Below are 19,976 nucleotides of genomic sequence, written 5' to 3'. Positions count from 1 at the left end.
GGCTTTTAACCTTTGATTCTAGCCCTTCCCACTCTGTCCTAGACTCCACCTCCTACCCAGAGAATAGAAGATAATGGTTGTTTAGAGGAGCAGATGGCTCATCCCAGGAAGGACTCTGTAGACTTCGCTCATATATTATCATATGAAGAAACCACTCACCAGCGTCTTTACCCCTATTAAAATTTCTTCCGCTTAATCTGGGCCCATCTGATGGATATCTTTTTTAATTTGGGCTGTTGTCTAATACTTGGGTTTTAAGTATAAGTTATTTCTTCCAGTTTCATGAATTTTTTTTAAAAAGCTTTAAAAAATCCTATCCAGCATTTTTACCAGGAAGGTTCAGTCCAAATAACCTAGCCTAAACTAGTGGAAAGCAAATGTAAGGTAAATTTCAGGAGCTTTTACTTCAGACACTCTCTCTACCTGTATGATTCTGGGAAAATTACCTCTCTAAATCTCAGTTCCCCATCTATAAAACAGATGAAATACCATCCATCTTTGTAACAAAGATTATGGGAGCAACATAACCACAGAGCCTACCTAGCACATAAGCACTCAATAAATGGTATTATCGTATTATTACACCTCTACCCAACTTGTAGATAAAAAAACTGAACAAGACAGAGGGGAAGCATACAACTTCCCCCCCACAGCCCACTTCTAGAGCCTTCCCTCTCTCTACAAACCCAGCACAGTCTGGAGCAGGTGTTTAGCTACAAACTCACCCCACAGCCTCCACACATCTCAAACTGGACCATCTCCATTTACTCGTAAGGGTATCATTTTTAAGACAGTGATGACTACCACAAAAGCAAATACATAGTTGGGCATATTTCTGTCTTAATGAAGCCATGCTAAGTATTCACAAACCATACTTTTAATAATCTATTCTAATGACTAAATAAACAAAGAGTCCAATTCCATGGAAAAATAAAAATACACATCAGAAGAAGATGCCAAAACGTTAACAGTGGTTTATATCTGGGAGGGTGATTTTTTTTTAAAATTTTTCTTTCCTATAGTTGGTATTTTCAAAGTAAATGCTATGAAGATATTTATAATAAATCTTTACTTAAAAATTAATATTTTGTGCAAAAACTTTTTGGAAGAATTTTTAATAAAATGGGGAAATCAGCTTAAGATAGGTAAATGAAAACACAGAATTAAAAGCTGTACTTATAGTAATATCCAAACTATGTAAATAAGGCATTGTAAAAAGCTAGAAAGTTATATCCCAAAATGCTAGCTGTGGTTATTTTTACGTAATAGGATTAGTGTTTATTTCTGAATACTTTCCTTAATTGTTCTATATTTTTTATTACAAACGTGCACTACTTTTAAAACTAAAAAAATAAATTAAAATACTACAAAAAGACTTATTATACAATGTATCACCCAATTAATACCTTTTATTATGTAGGTTTTATTCTTCCATTAAAGGAAATGCACTACTGCTTAGCTTGACTATTCTTCCTTACACAGACATCTCCAACATCATGAAATTTGTTCGAGCGGGTAAATTTAAACCTTTAAACCTTAAGTGAGGTTTACAAACTAAAGGATTCAATTTTTTTTCATCTAAATTCTAACAGTATTTTGTTTTTCGAGGACTCCCAGTTCCACTCGTATTGGGGAAGTATATATAGTGAACTCTAACTGCCAGCGAAGAGTCCTGTTACTTACAGAGCACACCAAATGGCAAATGTGAAAAGCAGAATCTCAGTAACCAAAAGGAATCAAATGTGATAGCAAGAGTTCATGGTAATTAAATATTTAACTTTTTCTCACCATATATTTCTCTTTCTGTTCTTTGCTCAGCCCAGAATTTCTTTTCTTCCTGAGTTCAGCAACCTTTTCCTTATATCGCAACTGCCTCTCTGTTGGTGCCTAAAAAGAAGGAGAAAATTGAGGTTAGCTAGAAAACTCATTATGCAATTAAGTTTCTAAATGAAAGTAACATACACCAAAGAAGGGGTGGGGGGGGGGCGGGGGGGGGCGGGGTGGGACGCCAGATGCGTTACGGGCACCCTGTGAATACTGCGGTAATTTTAAAACTCCAAATGGGGTTCCCTCATCACCTAGAACACTACCCTATCAGTTAATACGAGCTCAGGAAATGTATAATACTTTAATATTAATCCAAACAGAATATAAACTAAGGATGGAAGCAACAGGAATAAAAGATCATTTCAATTCAACAGGCATTTATTGAATGCTTACAGTTTTCCAAGTACTGATACGAAAATGAATGAAAATTTAAAAACTGATTTAGAATCCAAGATAGACAATGAACACAAGTGTAAAGTGCTTTCACCTGCCAAGCACTGGGAACAGGTACTTTACATGCATAATTTAGCTGACTACACTGCCAGGTAGGTATTATTCAAGGAAATAAAGTTTAGTGAGGTTAGCTGACCTGCCCAAGACCACACAGCTAGAGTAACAGAGTCGCCGTATTCAAATCCAGATCTGTTTGGCTCCAAAGTCAAACTTCTCCCTCATCACCGTGCCTCCTCTGCTATCCACTTATAATCTAACCACAGAAACAGACATCCATATGATGAGCTATGTGTATATAATATGTGCCAAAGGCTAAACTAACAATCTGAGAACACTGCAAATAGGAATACATGAGGAAGAAATTCATTAATGGTAGAAGATTTGGGAAGAATTCCTACAACAGCTAAGAGTTGCACAAGGCCTTGAAGGAGAAACACAATCTCTTCTTGGTATAAGTATAGAGTTCTAGGGAGAAAAACAGCAAGAGAAAGACCAAAGGCATTCAGCAGGGAACAAGGAATTAAATGTAATCAATGGGCATGAATGTTCAGAGAGGCAGAAAGATTAGAGTGAAGCACCATCTTGGAATCCAACAGAAAAGAGAAGTAGAAGAAAACTGACATAAACAAGCGTCAAATGCTAAGGAAGTCACTGGTGACATTGGAAACATACCACCAGAGCAGAGGGGCCTGAAAGTAAATTATAATGGGTTAGAAAGTGGATGCAAATAAGGAAATAGAGCAGCAAGTATAATCTTTCAAATAATCAAGATTACCTATTATTACTAATATTATTATTACCATTATTATTATTATTCTAGGTAGCATGATTCCTTCTTTTATGAGGTAGAAGTTTTTTTCTTGAAAATTCACTATTTGGAAAAAGTATGATTCTAAGTTTATGACCGAAGACCAGTTATCCAGACACAGCATAGAAAACGAGGCATGGATATACCTAAAGACCATTACAGGGCAGAGGAGATCCAAGACTTGGCTCTCAAACTGTAAATGGCCAGAGCTTTAACAAGGCCCGTACCTGGTGCCTGGTTGCATGCCTGTTGTTGTCATCTTGCCTGTGGGACAGCATCCTTTCTTCTATCTGCTTATCCCGGCTCTGTGCTCTCACCTGCAACCATCAACAACGTCAATCAATCCACCTGCCTCTAAGACTATGTTTACTTAAAGTGCAAGAATACAACAGTAATCCCTTGAATTTACACTGTACTTTTACTTTCAAAGGGTCTTCACATTTATTATCACAATCTCTATAAGAAATAGATAAGGCAAGCTTCACATTCTGTTTTCTCAGCCATTATCCGAGAATCAGAGAAGTGAAATAATTACAGCTAGGTGGTGGTAAAGCTAAGATTTTAAGTAAGTCTGATGACTCTGAGCCTCTGTACTCTTTCCATTGTGCAACAGTGTGTGTGAGGAAGTGCAAGAACAGAGTAAAGAAGTACAAAGAAAAGGTTAGATACTTGGGATCAAGTCTATAGAGAAACTTAACTCTGTAGTTATGACCTTCGACAAATCACATTAGCTCTCCAAGTCTCAGATTCATCTTCTGGGCAGTGAGGACTCATATCCAACTCCCTATTCTACATCAACACTAAAACTCAGCATGGTCAAAACAGAGTGACTGACACTCTCCCACAAATCTGCTCCACCCCAAATCTTCCCTGTAGCAATAAATAGCAACACTTTCTAAACAACTGATCAGGTCAAATACTTGAACGTCGTGCTTGATTGTTCTCTTTCTCTCCCACCTCACAATGAATTCATCAGCAACTCTATCAGGCTGCCCCCCTCCAAAACATATCCTGAGTCCAACGAATTCTGACCATCTCCACTGACAATGACACTAGACCAGGCCACCATCTACTGCCTAAGCCTCAGACACAGCCTGTCTACCCTGTGTCAACTCCTGCCCCCTCCAGTCCACTCTCCACATACCAGCAAGCTGTGATTTTTAAACAGTGTTTATGATATTACACCACGCCTCTGTTAAAGCCCTCCGAATGCCTCCCACGGCCGTCAGAACAAAAGCATACTCCTTTTGCCAAGGCCTACAGGTCCTTCATGATATGGATCCTGCTTCTTCATTTCCCATCACGTTCCAGCCACACTGGCCTACTTTCCACCCTTCAAATGCAACCATTTATCCCCGTCTCACGGCCTTTGTGTTTGCCCATCCTTCTACTCAGGACCTAGACACAACTAACTGCCTCTTTGCCGTCACCCATGACTCAGATAAAATGTCTTTCTCCACAGCCCAAGCAAAAGCAGTGCCATACCCTGTCACCCCCAAAACAGTCACTCTCTGTTTAGCCTTTTCATTTCTCACAACATTACCACTACACGAAATTCTTAATTGCTTACTAATTTTATATGTTGATTTTGCCTTCCCCCATGAAAATGTAAACTCATTGAATTCAGTCTTTTGACTGAATAAAAATGGTAATATCACTGATTGCAATCATTTACTGGAAAACTCAAGAGTAATTCTGTACATGCAAGTACTTTAAAAACTCTGGGGTTTTTAGTAAATGTGAGGAATTAGCCTAATCTTTCCATTTGGGATTCTAAATGTAATAAAAACATGTATCTTTCAGAAATTCTCCTGATCCTCACAAGCACATGGTCCAGTAGTAAAGATGGATTATGCTGAGCCTGATTCCCCTTGTAAAAAAGAGCACAAAAGAGGAAAGTTCAGGAAATGCGTTCCTTTTTTCAGAATTTTCTTCCCCACACTGAAAATTTTTTTTCTTTTTTAAAAAATAAATTGCTTAAGGCAACATGTTCATACTGCTATTAGCCAACAATTTAAAAAGTTATACCTTAAGAAGACTTTTATGTAAAACCATCCATAGTATCAGATTGTTATATTTAAAGACAAGTGATAACGGACAAGTCTCAAAAACCAGAGATCACAGTTATTTTCAGAGAAAGAAGCATCTAATGCCTTGTCAGCTTCTGATGCAGATGTTGGAAGAGCTGCTCCTGTTTTGCTCTGGTCTCACACTGATGGGAAGATAATGGGAAGACCTACCACTTCTACAGAGAGCAGAAGAAACTGCCTTGCTTATATGAGAGATTTGGGATGAAGGAAGATAAGAGTAAGTATCCACAACCTCAAAATCCACGTAAGCATTGAAAGTATGCTACTTTGCTGAAAGACTAAACACAACACAGAACGAAACTTTCCCTCCTGTGGTCTACTTGTAAACAAGAGAACACATTCCTGAATCAGGGAGAATTAATGTTACCTGGGGAATCTCATTTTTCTCAGGAGGAAACCGGCCCAAACGGGAATAAACCTGTTATCCTGGCCTTCTTAGCAAAATAACAACCACAAAAACAACAATTAATACTTTGGTCTAACCAACTTGGGTGACCTGTCCAAATACTACCTGAGCAATGCATTTAATTAGTAACATTTTCAACTCCTGCTGGCCCATAATTAGTTTCTTGGTTCCTCCTTGGTAGCAACAACCCATACAGAAACATACAAAACAGGATCTTAGGCTCTACTCCTAAATCCATTATTCCAAATCCCAAAGGTTATTTAGAACTATATTTTTCAAGAATGTAAGACAAGAATTAGCCAAGAGTAGGTGTGATTGAGAGTAACAAAACGAAAAGTATTCCACAGAAACAGACAAAGAAAGAGGAAAAGAATTTTGAAAAACTTTTAAAAAGCAAAATGTCCTCATAGATTTATAAGAAGAGAAACTAATGCATAAATATTGAGATCACATATTTATGCAAATTATTCCTTATGGAAAAGGTCCCTAGCAATCTTTGAAGATAATTTTCAACAGAAAATATCAAAGCACTTAGAGGATGATGTTCCAAATATTCCATAGATAATCTCATTGTTAATTTCTCTCAAAACACTCATTACGTAGAATAATTCATTTGTCTGTTGTTTTCTTTTTAAACACAGTTGTTTTTTATAATGTTTCCTCCACTAGAATGTAAGAACATGGACCTTGCCCATTTTGTTCACACTGTATCCCTACTGTTTAGCAAAGTGCCTGGCAAATGGTAAGCACTCAATAAGTATATGTTGAATAAATGACAATACAATTACCTTGCATTCATCAGCTGAGAGGTTATGATAAAGAGGGCATCCTGATATAGAGAAATGTCTCTCGTGTTTTCCTGTAAGGTGTCCTGTTAAAGGAGGAAAAAACTTAATCTCAAGATGAAAGATTTAAGCTTGTAAAGTCATATTTTTCTCTACCTTCCTCTACCTTTTTTTACGGTATCATTTTATCACGTACATGTCTGATTACAGATTAAATCCATCAAAGGTAAGTACTGTTAGGGTCATAACTTGCACCCACAATAAATTATTTTCTTCCACAGGCTGGACCTAGCATCTTTGAACACATTTGCATATATTCAGTATAAATTATAGTTCCTTCTTTTCTGATAATTATTTCTCAAATTCCAAAATGTCATTAAGCCCATAAACTTATTTAAAAGGCACAAAGTTGGGCTTCCCTGGTGGCGCAGTGGTTAAGAATCCGCCTGCCAATGCAGAGGACGCGGGTTCGAGCCCTGGTCCAGGAAGATCCCACATGCCGCAGAGCAACTGAGCCCGTGTGCCACAACTACTGAAGCCCACGCACCTAGAGCCTGTGCTCCGCAACGAGAAGCCACTGCAATGAGAAGCTCGCATACCACAACGAAGAGCAGCCCCTGCTCACCGCAACTAGAGAAAGCCCGTGCGCAGCAACGAAGACCCAATGCAGCCAAAAATAAATAAAATAAACAAATTTAAATAAATAAATAAAAATAAAAGGCACAAAGTTACAAGCAAGAATATTTTCTTTTGGTGGAATTTAACTTTCCTATGCTAAATTGATCAAGTCATATGTATAGTAAGTACTTTCCTTTCTGTTATGCAATGTTATCCAATCTGAATTGAACTTTTTTTTTTTTTGGCTGTGTTGGGTCTTCATTGCTGCGCACGGGCTTTCTCTAGTTGTGGCAAGTGGGGGCTACTCTTCGTTGCGGTGCACGGGCTTCTCTTGTTGTGGAGCACAGGCTCTAGGTGTGCGGGCTTCAACAGTTGCGGCACAAAGGCTCAGTAGTTGTGACTTGCGGGCTCTAGAGCACAGGCTCAGTAGATGTGGCGCACGGGCTTAGTTGCTCCGCGGCATGTGGGATCTTCCTGGACCAGGGCTCGAACCCGCGTCCCCTGCAATGGCAGGCGGATTCTTAACCACTGCGCCACCAGGGAAGCCCCTGAACTTCTTTCAAAAATCAAAAGAAACTTATGAAAAATGGAGAAGGAAGTGGCCTTTTCTATCATATAAGGAAACATACCTTGATAATTTTGGACCAGATTAAATACATTCATTCTTTTGGAGGGGTGGCTGGTTTTGTTTAAAGATTTAGCTTTCTTCTATAATCAAACTTTTATATTATTCATTCATTCATTTATTTATAAAATACATAATCAAACTTTTAAACAGGCAGTTTGCACAAGGCCCTCTTAAGAAGGGAAGATGAAGATATTAGGAAAAACAATACAGAAAGCTCATTTTATCTAAAGGGGTATCTCTTCATTTTTCTATGTCGCATGTGGTTTGTGAAAATACACAGAGAATTGATTATTTCATTTTTATATGTCCCTTCAATCAAAAGGTTTATCAAACACCTAAGATTGAGAGGGATGGTGAGCCAAGGCTAATGAGATAAAAAGATAAATTATCTAAGCTAAATTGCAAATCTACAAAAACCTTTATCTTTCTTGGGGTAAAGGAGACATTTAAAAGGGATTTAAAAATTATACAAGGCTTCCCTGGTGGCGCAGTGGTTGAGAATCTGCCTGCCAATGCAGGGGACACGGGTTCGAGCCCTGGTCTGGGAAGATCCCACATGCCGCGGAGCAACGAGGCCCGTGAGCCACAACTACTGAGCCTGCGCGTCTGGAGCCTGTGCTCCGCAACAAGAGAGGCCGCGATAGTGAGAGGCCCGCGCACCGCGATGAAGAGTGGCCCCCGCTCGCCGCAACTGGGGAAAGCCCTCGCACAGAAACGAAGACCCAACACAGCCATAAATAAATAAATTAAATAATTTAAAAAAAAATTAAAAAAAAAAAAAAATTATACAAGATTTACAGAGTAAGCTTTAAAGGGTAAAAACAGGGAATTCCCTGGTGGCCCAGTGGTCAGGGCTCCGTGCTCTCACTGCCAAGGGCCTGGGTTTGATCTCTGGTCGGGGAACTAAGATCCCACAAGCCTTGCAGCGCAGCCAAAAAATAAATAAATAAAGGGTAAAAACAGTCCAAGTACTGGGGGAGAGGGGAGTTAATATATGATATGCAGGCTGCCATTTCTCCAGGACTATATTATTTAAAACGTAATCTTAGAGATCCACACATTTATCTTAGACACAAAAAACTACCCTCACTGATCAAACACTATGTACAAAATGTAAAGTATCACTGCTATAGCAAGCTTTTTAGATACTACGCATCTATAACTTCTGAATAAATTACTCAAGTTTGTTTTATTTTATAATATGTAAACTACAACCAATATGTCTATATTAAAAGTTTAAAAATGATAGCTGTTCTGTTGACCTAGCAATTCCACTGCTATGAATTTATCCAACAGATTTTCTAGAAAGACACCAAAATACATACATACAAGGCTATCAATTACAGTACTGTTCAAAATAGCTTTAAGAAAAAAAAGTTAAAATATGAGAAACAATATAAATGTCAATCAATACAGGGCAATTTAAATAATTTCTGAACTTTCAACATAATGGAATTCTCTATATCCTTTAAACAGATGGACCTGTGAGTGCCAATAAGTAAAATATCTAAGATGTCAAACCACTGTATATTTTCCTTTTTATAAATAACAAAAAAATAAATACATGTACATATACACGTGTGCTATATATGTATAGAAACTTATCAGCATTCATAAAAAACTACCAATAGTAGTTTTATATCTAGGGCATGGTTCTGGGGATATGAGTGAAGGAGAACTTTTACTTAGCACACAAGACCTCCTGTACGGTTTTAATTTTTCAAAAGCACATCCTACTTTCATATCAAAATTACCAAAAAAAAAAAAAATTAACGACACTGTTTTGCCTAAGATGAAGAGTGGAACAGGATCCAGAATAATTTTGGAAGCTCAGGTTCATATTTTTCAAACTTTGCCAATACATTAAAACCAAAAGTCAAAGTAAACTTTCCTGTGATGCAACAGATTTATATTTACCCTCTGGTCTACCACATTAAGGGTGCTGAGTCCAGGGCATAAATAACACAGAATCAGTCCCCCACTCTAACCTCATTCTGGTCTGTCTCCTCCTCCCCATTCTGGTCTATCTGCTCCAGGCATATTGGCCCCTAAAGTATTCCTCAAAGGGACGTCCCTGGCGGTCCAGTGGTTAAGACTCCGTGCTCCCAGTGCAGAGGGCACGGGTTGATCCCTGGTCAGGAAACTAAGACCCTGCATGCTGCACAGCGCAGCACCCCCCACCCCACCAAAAAAAAATACTCCTCAAAGTGGTTAAGCATTCTCCTGCCCCAGACCCTGTGCACTTGCTGTTCCCTCTACCCATAATGCTTATCCCCCAGATACTCAAATGGTTCACTCTCTCACTTATCTCAGGTTTCTGCTCAAATATCAGCGTATCAGAGTGGCTTTCCCAACTCACACACGCTTGTGTGTATGTGCGGTATCCTACCCTTCACAGCACACATCTCCAGTTGATGTATTACACATCTGTTTTGCCTTCCCCAGTTAGACTATAAGCTACATGAGTGTAGGGAATTTGACATGTTCACAACTCCACCCCCAGAATTTAAAACAGTCAATAAGTATTGAATGACTGGTTACACATAGTACATAAAATAAAAGTAACAATCTAAGGATGCGTGGATAGCAACAAGCAGAGCTGAGGAAAATTCCTTCTTCTGCTGTGTGGCAACGAGATCCTCTTACCGTCTGAAAGCACATTAGCTATATCTTGTACTAGTGTTTATATACTGTCTATTCTTAGTTTTTCATTATTTATCTCAAGGAAATTGATTTAGGCCTGAAACAACTACCTTGAGTAACAACTGGTATAGTGTTCAGGGGAACTTTTGCTTTATTTATGCATTTTGATGGCTTGAAATTACCTAAGAAACTGCTGCTAAGAACAGGAAAGGATCCAAATAAATAAAATACTAGGGAAAATGTACTTGGTGGTCTGCAAAGCAGCAACTTACTCCGTTCTACTTTTTTTCTGAACCTGGTGGCCACATTCAAAGGCTAAATTTTTTTTTTAAATTTATTTATTTATTTTTGGCTGTGTTGGGTCTTCGTTGCCGTGTGTGTGCTTCTCATTGCGGCGGCTTCTCTTGCTGCGGAGCACGGGCTGTAGGCATGCGGGCTTCAGTAGTTGTGGCACATGGGCTCTGCAGTTGTGGCTCGCGGGCTCTGGAGTGCAGGCTCAGTAGTTGTGGAGCACAGGCTTAGGTGCTCTGCGGCATGTGGGATCTTCCCGGACCAGGGCTCAAACCCGTGTCCCCTGAATTGGCAGGCGGATTCTTAACCACTGCGCCACCAGGGAAGTCCCCAAAGGCTAAATTTGTAGATAGAGAGGCCCCTTATCTTCCAATCAGCACCTTTCAACTCTAGACAAAAGCTTAGCCCAACATTTGCACCTAATCTCACTTAAGGAGCACAAATAAGGTTTTTAAACCATTACTAGAATCCCTCAGTAAGGGGGAAAAATAAGTCATAAGAAAACAACGAAATATTCATCTATCTGTGAAGAAATGCTTATCTAGTTTATACTTACTAAAGCACACAAAGCCACAAGACCTAAAACTACAGAAGTCACAAAAGGCCAGGGTCTCATCTGTACTCCTTACCTTCAGAGCCTCTTGACCAAAAAAAATCTGTTTCTCTCATTTCCTTAATAGCTATAGCCATACAACCATTATTCACCACTAACTTACAGTCTATTAGTCCTCAGTAAGCTTGAACTATGCACCGCACAATGAGATATTTAGAGATAACTGGTTTTCTGTTTTGTTTTCGCTGGAAAAATGAGAGAATTTTTCTCTGGGAAAAGCTCTCAATAAACTGAATGGCCCATCACAGTTAATTTCCTTGTAACCAAATCTGTTACTATGGATAAGAGTCCAAGAAGCAGAGATGCTTTTTTTTTTTTTTGGCTGCATTGGGTCTTCATTGCTTCGCGCGGGCTTTCTCTAGATGCAGAGAGTGGGGGCTACTCTTCGTTGTGGTGCGCGGGCTTCTCATTGCAATGGCTTCTCTTGTTGCGGAGCACGGGCTCTAGGCATGCAGGCTTCGGCAGTTGCGGCTCGCAGGCTCTAGAGCGCAGGCTCAGTAGTTGTGGCGCACGGGCTTAGGTGCTCCGCGGCATGTGGGATCTTCCCGGACCAGGGCTGCAACCCGTGTCCCCTGCAATGGCGGGCGGATTCTTAACCACTGCGCCACTAGGGAAGTCCCAGAGATGCTTTTATTCAAGCGGGCAATTCAGAGTTATTCTGAGGCATGGTCACTGAAGAGCCTAAGAAGCTAAGTCGCGATGGAACACTAAACATTTCTGGGTGATCCTAATTCCAGAGGGAGAGAGAACCACATATCACAGGGTGTCATGAGGCTTGGGCACACTTACCTAGGGAGTTACAGCCTGGTGTAGGACACTTCATATTGAAATTGTAGCTTTCATGGAAGCGGCGGCGCTTGGGGCGATGAGAGAGATCACTGCCCGAGTCCTTCAAGGACATGTCCTTGGCAATGCTCTCATCGTGAGAAACGTTGGGGCTGGAGATGTCTATATCAGACTCAGAAGAAGGGGCGTTTCCAGTTGGCGTTCGAGGTGGAGACTCATCATGATCAGCTGTATTTTTAGTTTCTAAAGTAAAAGCAATTGGTAGAACTCATGAATGGGGTTTATTTTATTTAGAGGATTATTATATTCAGAAGAGCTTATAGGCTTTCCAAGATCCTCTTTCTACGATTTAACCAGTATCTTTTAGCCACTTATCTGCCATAAAACTGAATAGAAAATGAAGAGAAACTAATAACATCATTCCTCTTTTGCAACTTTAAATCCTGACTAAAATTCCATTTGGAGTTTACCTAATGCATTTTACTTATCTGTGTTTCTCCCAAGCCCCAAATCATGGGTAATCAAAACTGGATGGGAATAAATCTTTAAAAAACATTACCACCCCACTCTCCTTCCAGGAGATACACAGGATGGAAGATAAATGAAAATAGTTCTTTCTGGATGACACTGAACAGACTTGGTGTGAGAGTGTGAATGGACCTGACTAACTCTAAATCAGGGGTTGCAAACAAAATGCCTACCGGGGCTGAGCAAGGCCAAACTGAGAGCTGATTGTCCCTCTCAAGGGGACAACTACTACTCAGTTCCAGCCAATTATTACTGTGATGAATGGCCACCTAATGTTCCCAGAGCTTTCCATTTTTTAAAAGAAACTAATAACTCAGGTTTTTACATGAAATCTTTGTTTTTTCAAATACTGGCAACAAAACTTTTTTGTTGACCAGACTTCCCTGGTGGTCTAGTGGTTAAGACTCTGCGCTTCCACTGCAGGGGCCGGTGGTTCCATCCCTGGTTGGGGAAGTTACACATGCCGTGGGGTGTTGGCAGGCTAAAAGCCTAAAGCCTTTGGTCTAAGGCCTCTGATTTGGGCTGCTGAATCACAACCTCAATACCTTACCATTCTCCATTACTGATGGGTCACTCCTCTTCAGAAATTCAGAGATTTATTTATAGCATGGCTATAAGAAAATCTGCTTTAAGCCTTCTTCAACTGTGGGTAAGAGGTACCCAGTCCCTTTTGCCTACTGCAGGTCCAATCAAATATACTCCAGCTACTCTGGACCTCAAGAGTACTAGAGTACCAAACTTGACCTCAGCAAGACACAAAAAAGGAATCAGACAAACAGCATTCACCTAGCTGAATTTTGTATTGGGCATCTATCTACCTGCAGTGGCTCCAAGCCTCCCTTAAGAGGAAACTGACTAGACCCTCTCTGTAATGGGTCCAAATCATACCATACCCACTCACCTCTATCTGAAAAGTCAACCACTTGCTCAGTTTCTGAGCCAGATGAACGAGTCTGCCGAAGAGGGTATTTTTTCGGAGTCACTGGGGTAGGCTGCTGCTGACTACGCGTCACTCTCCTGGTAGAATAAGCAGGCTCCTCAGTGCCAAAAGACTGCAAATTTCGAACAGGACTGGAATCTGATCCCGATTTTTAAAAACAATAAAACAATTAAAGAAAAAAGAAGGAAATCTGTTTTATTTCCCAGCGGTATGACTTATTAGCACATAGGCCCTCCTCTTCATATTTCAAAAAATCCAACAAATCCTCAAAATATCCATTTTATTGAACTAAATATAAGCAAAATAGATCAGGTATAGGGATGCAATACAGCAAGGAATTAATAGTTTAGGCTCTGGAATCAAGACTGAACGTGATTCAATTCCACTTCATCATACTAACTAGCTGTGGCATCTTGGGCAAGTTAATCTCTCCAAGCCTGTTTCCTGATCTATAAAAAATGGGGAAAAACTAGTAGCATATTCCTCATACATTTTGTGTGAGAATAAGTGGAATAATTCATGTAAGGCACCTAACACGATGCCTAGGTAGCTAAATCTAGTGCTTTATAAATATTAGCTACGTCCTCTCTTTCTTCCCTTACTCTAACCCACCAGAAAACAGATGTTCTACTACTAAAGGTATATCAATATACGAATATTTCCTTTCCTTAAGGATCTCTTTTTTTTCTTCCTGATTACCCTATCTGATACCCTAAAGCAAAATAATATTAGACTCGTAAAGGGCAAGGCAAGACTACAACTTTTTAAATTCTTTTGGATAGAGAAATCTATTCTGAAGCACCCAGTAGCCTTTTCTCATCTCCACTCTGATGACACTCAAAAAAGGAATAAAAGAAATTCAGAGCTAAAATTAAAGCATATTTTAATCAACAAAAAATCCTAAAATGTATATCTTACAGATTCTTCAAAGAAGAAAACTGAAATTCTCAAACTCTTGTGTAGAAGTTAGCACACAGCTAGGTTTTCAGTTTGCATACCTCCAGGGGGCTCCATTCACAATGTATTGATAGTCTACATTTTGCTTTAGAGAGGGTCATCTTACATGGACCACACTGTGAACGGTGCCCCATGGAGTTGTGCGACTCAGTGGTCATAAAGTATAACTAGAAAGAGACCCAGAGCTCATGTAATTCCTCGCTATTTTGAATATTTACAACTTTCAGGTGCCCAGGGCATGACCAATTATACTTTCTAAGAACACTTATGCCCATTCCTTTGCATATACTGTACCCTCTTCCTATAATAACACTTTCCCATCTTTCAACTTGTAAATTCCTACTGGATCCCGTAAGATTTCCATATCTGGGCTTCCACAGTACTCTATGCAAACCTCTCTCAGAGCCCGTTCCACAATGCATTACCATACCAGTTTACATCCCGAACTAAACTGTGAGCTCCTTGAGGGCAGGAAGTATGATTTTTCTATCATGGTATTCCAGTACATAGCACAGTACCTGAATTATAGTAGCCATTTATCAATATTCCCATTATGCCAAAAGATAAAAACTTAAAAGTTGAGAAATCAAGAGACAACATCTATACTTCAGCTCAAATATTAGATTCAAAAATAAAGTAAGGGGCTTCCCTGGTGGCGCAGTGGTTGAGAATCTGCCTGCCAATGCAGGGGACACGGGTTCGAGCCCTGGTCTGGGAAGATCCCACATGCCGCGGAGCAACTAGGCCCGTGAGCCACAATTACTGAGCCTGCGCGTCTGGAGCCTGTGCTCCGCAACAAGAGAGGCCGCGACAGTGAGAGGCCCGTGCACCGCGATGAAGAGTGGCCCCCACTTTCCACAACTAGAGAAAGCCCTCGCACAGAAACGAAGACCCAACACAGCCATAAATAAATAAATAAATAAAAATTTTTAAAAATAAATAAATAAAGTAAGGAACAGTTGCTGAGAATGTTCCCACTTTCTTGCTTGAAAAAAGAGATGTTTTTCTCTCATTTTGCAAAATGCTTATACAAAGCACTAACCAAATCAACACTGTTTAAGCGCTCTAAGTATAATTAATCTAAATATAATTTTTCCCTCTTAATTTATTATCGCCTGTTGATCATCAGCTTTCTGTATTCATTACAACTTTCTTTCTTCCCCAGGGAATCCCAGAGCAGAGCCAAGAGGGTTTAGGGGTACCCTCCAAATCTAAGCCCAGATAGCTAATTGCACTAGAGAACCTTCCGACACCAAGATTCTCTATTCTTTACTACCAAAGCAAAATTCTCGGTATTTACAATTGATAGTTAGGTCAACTATTTATATTTATTACCTGTACCTGACTATATTACAGAATTAAACGTAGTTTTAAAAGTATTGGGCCTCCTATAATAACAAGTTCAAGAGACTATTTTAAGCCCCTAGGCCTAAACCATTCTAACGAAAGTGAAAAGACAGCATTCTCATTTTACTGATAGGGAAACTGTAATCTATAAAAAATTAAATGACTCAGGACATACATGTGTCACACACCTATTAAACCAGACATAGTTCCTTTGGGTCTACAAATTGGACAGTACCCCCAACAGAACCATTTTTTAAAACCTGATACTTCGCAGTCATTTACTCTGCATTTTACCAGATTCTGTCATCAACATCAAGACATGGGACCAGTTTCCACAGTAACTAGCACCATAATGTGATGTCCAGTCAGCTGTGAGGTGTGGTCAGGAAGAAGGAAGCCGCCTTTTACCTTGGGAACTCTGGCTTAGTCGGGCTGAGGAGCGGGTGACTCGGGCAGATCGCCGGGATGTGCCATCACTCTCTGAACTGTCTGTGTGCTCGAGATCTGTAGAAAAATCGGAATCTTCGGTTCCATCTGAACTACTGCCTGCATTCCTCTGTAACACCATAGATCCAAACATTAGCACAGAAACATTTACTCTGTGGGTTTGAATTAACACTGGAAAAAAAACGAACTGTGATACTGAAAACACCAAGTTCAAACCTAAGAAGGGATTCCACAGCCAACTTTCCTTTATTTAGAGCATTTAAATGAAACAACCTACAAATAATGCACCCTTATTAAATAAACACAGAAAGAGAATTCTTACTGTATTATCGTTAATTCTGAAACAAGTCCATCTGGAGATCAGTACCACAAACTGGAAAGTATTCTACTCAAAATAGTCTGGTTGACATAACCATGTCCTTACAGAAAGTCCAGGGTAATGAGAAAAATGTTAGTACTAGACCCCATTGAAATTCAGAGTAGCTTTTGTACAAAGTCTCCATGAACAGCTATTACTTTTTTTAAAACTACACACTAATTCAAAATGTCATGGTCCACAACTCTGATCCCAAAAGAACTTAAGAAGAAAAAGAGTAACATTCTTCTTTCTTATCTACTTTTGAAGTTTCTCCACATGAATGGCAAAAGTGCTTTAAGAAAGGGGGGGAGGGAGCGGCTTGCACATGAAGACTCATAGGTATGCAAAAACAAAAGGTTTTAAAAAATCATCTTTTCAATTAATAATTGTCAATTGTTAGCCTCCTGAGGCATGATTAACCATAAAGATAACTTTTATCAACTGAGCATTAACACTATACCTTTTACTAAACCAGAAAAAGAAATGTATTTGCTAAAAAAATTAAAAAACACCAAAGTTTCAAATTACAAGTCCCCAATTCTTTATTCAAAACCCTTAGGACCAGCTGTGTTTAGAATTCATAACTTTTTAGATTTTTGGAAAGGGAATAATTTGCATATATCCTGCAAATAACACCCTTTCTGCAGCAAAATATGTAAACAATCACACTAAATGAGACACACGAAAACTCAGGACAGTTTAGGACAGGTTTTGCCACCAAATAAGTTACTAAAAAATTTACATTTTCAAGAGCTCTTTGTATTTGGGAATTGCAGAAAGGGGACTGTGGGCCTATTCCAAGGCACCAGTACTATTCCTGCATTTGGTGAGCCTTAACATAAATACCACCTATCAATGTACATCATTTTAGGAGACATTAAAAAGTGTAAATATTTGAAAGCCTCTGTGAAGAGAAACATTTCTGCAGAAATGAACAAGAATACCACCCAACTTTCCAAATATTTCAAGTCTAATCTGCCCAGATAATGAGTGGAGGCCCCAGAGAGGGTCACAGAAAATTGATAGGATAAAAGGGGAATCTTAAAGGTCATCTAGTCCAATTACCCAGATATCTGAATCTCTGATCCTCTCTGACCATCCCTTCCTGGCTTGACCGTGGAACTCAGTTCTTCTCTCTGGCTTTCACCAATCTACTTCCCATCTTACTCCAGAACAGACTTAATTGCTCTCCGACTTCCCTGACATTAAGCTTTGTATATTACTGCCAAGTAGAGAATTTACTAGATCCTTCTACAGTTATTTATATGTCTGTTTTCCCCATCAGACTCTGATTTCCTTCAGCCAGGGATCACGTCTAATTAATTTCTGAATCCCCAGCAACCAGCGCGTAGCAAGTAGTCAATAAACATTTGTTGAACTGAATTAGATTTGTTCTGTAGTCCTGGCTCTGCCATTGCCTAATTGAGGAGCTTGGGGCACTCCAATAAGCCTCTGTTTAGCTGAGAAAAGAAGGGATGGGAGTGTCCTTAGGTGATCTCATAAGTCCCATCTAATTCTACAAAGTTTCTGATTTTACGAACTGCATTTTCTAGGCGCTGTCCAACTAAGGAAACAAGGAATAATTACAGCTTAGGAGCAAAAGGCCAGAGCGAGATCGCTCAGGAGTGGGCGCTGGTTCTCCACCACCCAGTCCTCTGCTTTGTTGTGTCCCCCGCGGGGAAAGGAAGGATGCTCCAAAACCCCGCCTCTCCTCCTATGAGCATCTCCAGACGGAAGGGAGGGGGATTCGTGCCACCCAATCGCGGACCCGCTAAACCGCGCCCCCACAGGACAGACTGCCAAGCCCAGCCAATCAAGAGAAAAGGGATCGTTCTCTACCGCCAATCGGAGAGCGGCGGGGCCGGGCCCAGACACCGCCCCCACACGCGGGGAGGTGACCGTTGAGCCCAAATGGGCGGTGTCACCAACCAATCAATATGCTTCTAGACGTTTCAGCGACCAATTAACGAGAAGAACGCCTCCGAGCCAGGCAAGCAGAGGGCGGGAATAGTTGCAAGCATAGGCCGAGGCCAGGGTCGGGCCCACATTTTTCTGTTGGGTATGGACAGAAGAGAGGGTTGCTGAGCTAGGTTCGGGGGAGCGGGAAGTTGGAAACCAACCACTGTGAGGCGTGGCCAACTGCGTCACGTTGCTCAAAAAACTGTCCTTAGAAACCCGCCATCCCTCCTGTCCCGTTCCTCTCACCTTCCTTCGCGGCATTGCCGGCGGCTGCGGCCCGACGGTTCCGATTCGGGCAGCGGCGGCAGCAGCAGTAGGAACGGTGGCTCCGGCGGGCTCCGTGGCGGCCTCTGTAGCAGTCCCAATCCTGCGTACGATCCCAAGTGCCTCCTGCTTCACAGCGTCTACAGCCTTCTGCGCAGGCGCCGCGGGCTGAGGCGCTTTTTCCTCTACTTCCGGCTGTGGTTCCCGTCACCTGACGTTACGGGTCAGAGAGGATGCTGGGAGGTTCGTTCCTCTGGTGAGGCTACTGAGCGCCATTTTGGACTTGGTCAGGAAGTGACACCGATGGTGGAAACCGGGGTGAGCCGTGTTTAGTTAGGGGAATGGCACCCTTTGTAGGCGTGGGTAGCCATTCCTGTTCGGGGCAGAGGCCCGACAGTTGAAGTTAACGGTTCTCATCTTTACCTTGGGCAACATTTCCCTTCTCGGTTGTTTTAATTTACAGAAGTCGAGGAAGGAAAGCCCCAGAATCCATCAGGTTGCTGAGGTTTAACCCCTTCGTCGCCGAATTGGCTAAAGGACGTTTCCGTTTATGACATAAACTCAAAGTTGGGAAGGGATATTTTGCGGAAGAAACTATATTTTAACAGCCATCCTGTGTCTCAGAGTGGTGAGAATGGGGGCTTGTGAAAGGAACGAAAGGGTAGCGTCTATCATCGGGAAGTTTCTTGTCTGGTAGAGGAGACATTGTCCTTGCCCTTAGCGAACAGCAAGTAAATTAATCCGTTCACTCGCGAAAGGAGACAGAACCATTCTCCAGAAGCTGTAGCTCCAAAGAACTGCCACTTTAGTTCTGTGGTGAGCACGTTCTGTATTGGTTTGAGAGCCTTGGGTGGCCCGCAGGGTGAGAGTGTGGGTGCTTGTGTGCGCCATACCAGAGCCGGAGAAGCATTGAATCCGTTAGCCCAAGTGACCTCTCGAAATGCAGATGCTTGAGCCAGGAGTTGGGGGAAGGGGAAAGAGGAAGGAATATTTTTAGTAAAGCTGGAGCTCAGAAAGGCGTTGATTTTTAAATAATAGTGAGAGCGCCTTGAAAGGAGAAGTTGTGGAAGATGTAAGGCTAGAAGAGTCATAAGAAAAGGCTGGGAAGTGGACAGCAGGCATTGAGGATTTAGCCTCGCTGGAAGAAAAGCCTTGAGAAGACCAAGGCTTGGCCCAGAGCGCATGGGTGGAATCCAGGCCAGCTCAGTCATTAAGTTAGGATCCTGGA

The 19,976-nt window shown here is 41.0% G+C and overlaps 1 protein-coding gene across 2 annotated transcripts in view; it reads right to left on the bottom strand.

The window, feature by feature from the left end:
- Window positions 1-18,914, bottom strand: part of KAT7 (lysine acetyltransferase 7) — a 31,565-nt gene extending 12,651 nt beyond the window's left edge. Inside the window, exons 1-7 of one of the 2 annotated variants that reach the window (XM_061176774.1) lie at window positions 18,731-18,914; window positions 16,129-16,224; window positions 13,378-13,554; window positions 11,952-12,191; window positions 6,373-6,455; window positions 3,316-3,405; window positions 1,789-1,887 (exon numbers count right to left, since the gene is read on the bottom strand). In XM_061176774.1, the coding sequence (XP_061032757.1) occupies window positions 1,789-1,887; window positions 3,316-3,405; window positions 6,373-6,455; window positions 11,952-12,063 (384 nt within the window). In that variant the 5' untranslated portion in view covers window positions 12,064-12,191; window positions 13,378-13,554; window positions 16,129-16,224; window positions 18,731-18,914. Of the gene's footprint in view, window positions 1-1,788; window positions 1,888-3,315; window positions 3,406-6,372; window positions 6,456-11,951; window positions 12,192-13,377; window positions 13,555-16,128; window positions 16,277-18,730 lie in introns of both variants that reach the window. The other variant, XM_061176773.1, reaches the window with a different exon arrangement.
- Between the last annotated feature and the right edge of the window lie 1,062 nt (window positions 18,915-19,976).

The sequence above is a fragment of the Eubalaena glacialis genome, chromosome 19, assembly GCF_028564815.1.
Source record: "Eubalaena glacialis isolate mEubGla1 chromosome 19, mEubGla1.1.hap2.+ XY, whole genome shotgun sequence".
NCBI classification, from domain to species: domain Eukaryota; kingdom Metazoa; phylum Chordata; class Mammalia; order Artiodactyla; family Balaenidae; genus Eubalaena; species Eubalaena glacialis.
The sequence above is the reverse complement of the archived record's forward strand: the minus strand, read 5'-3'. Positions and strand labels throughout refer to the sequence as shown.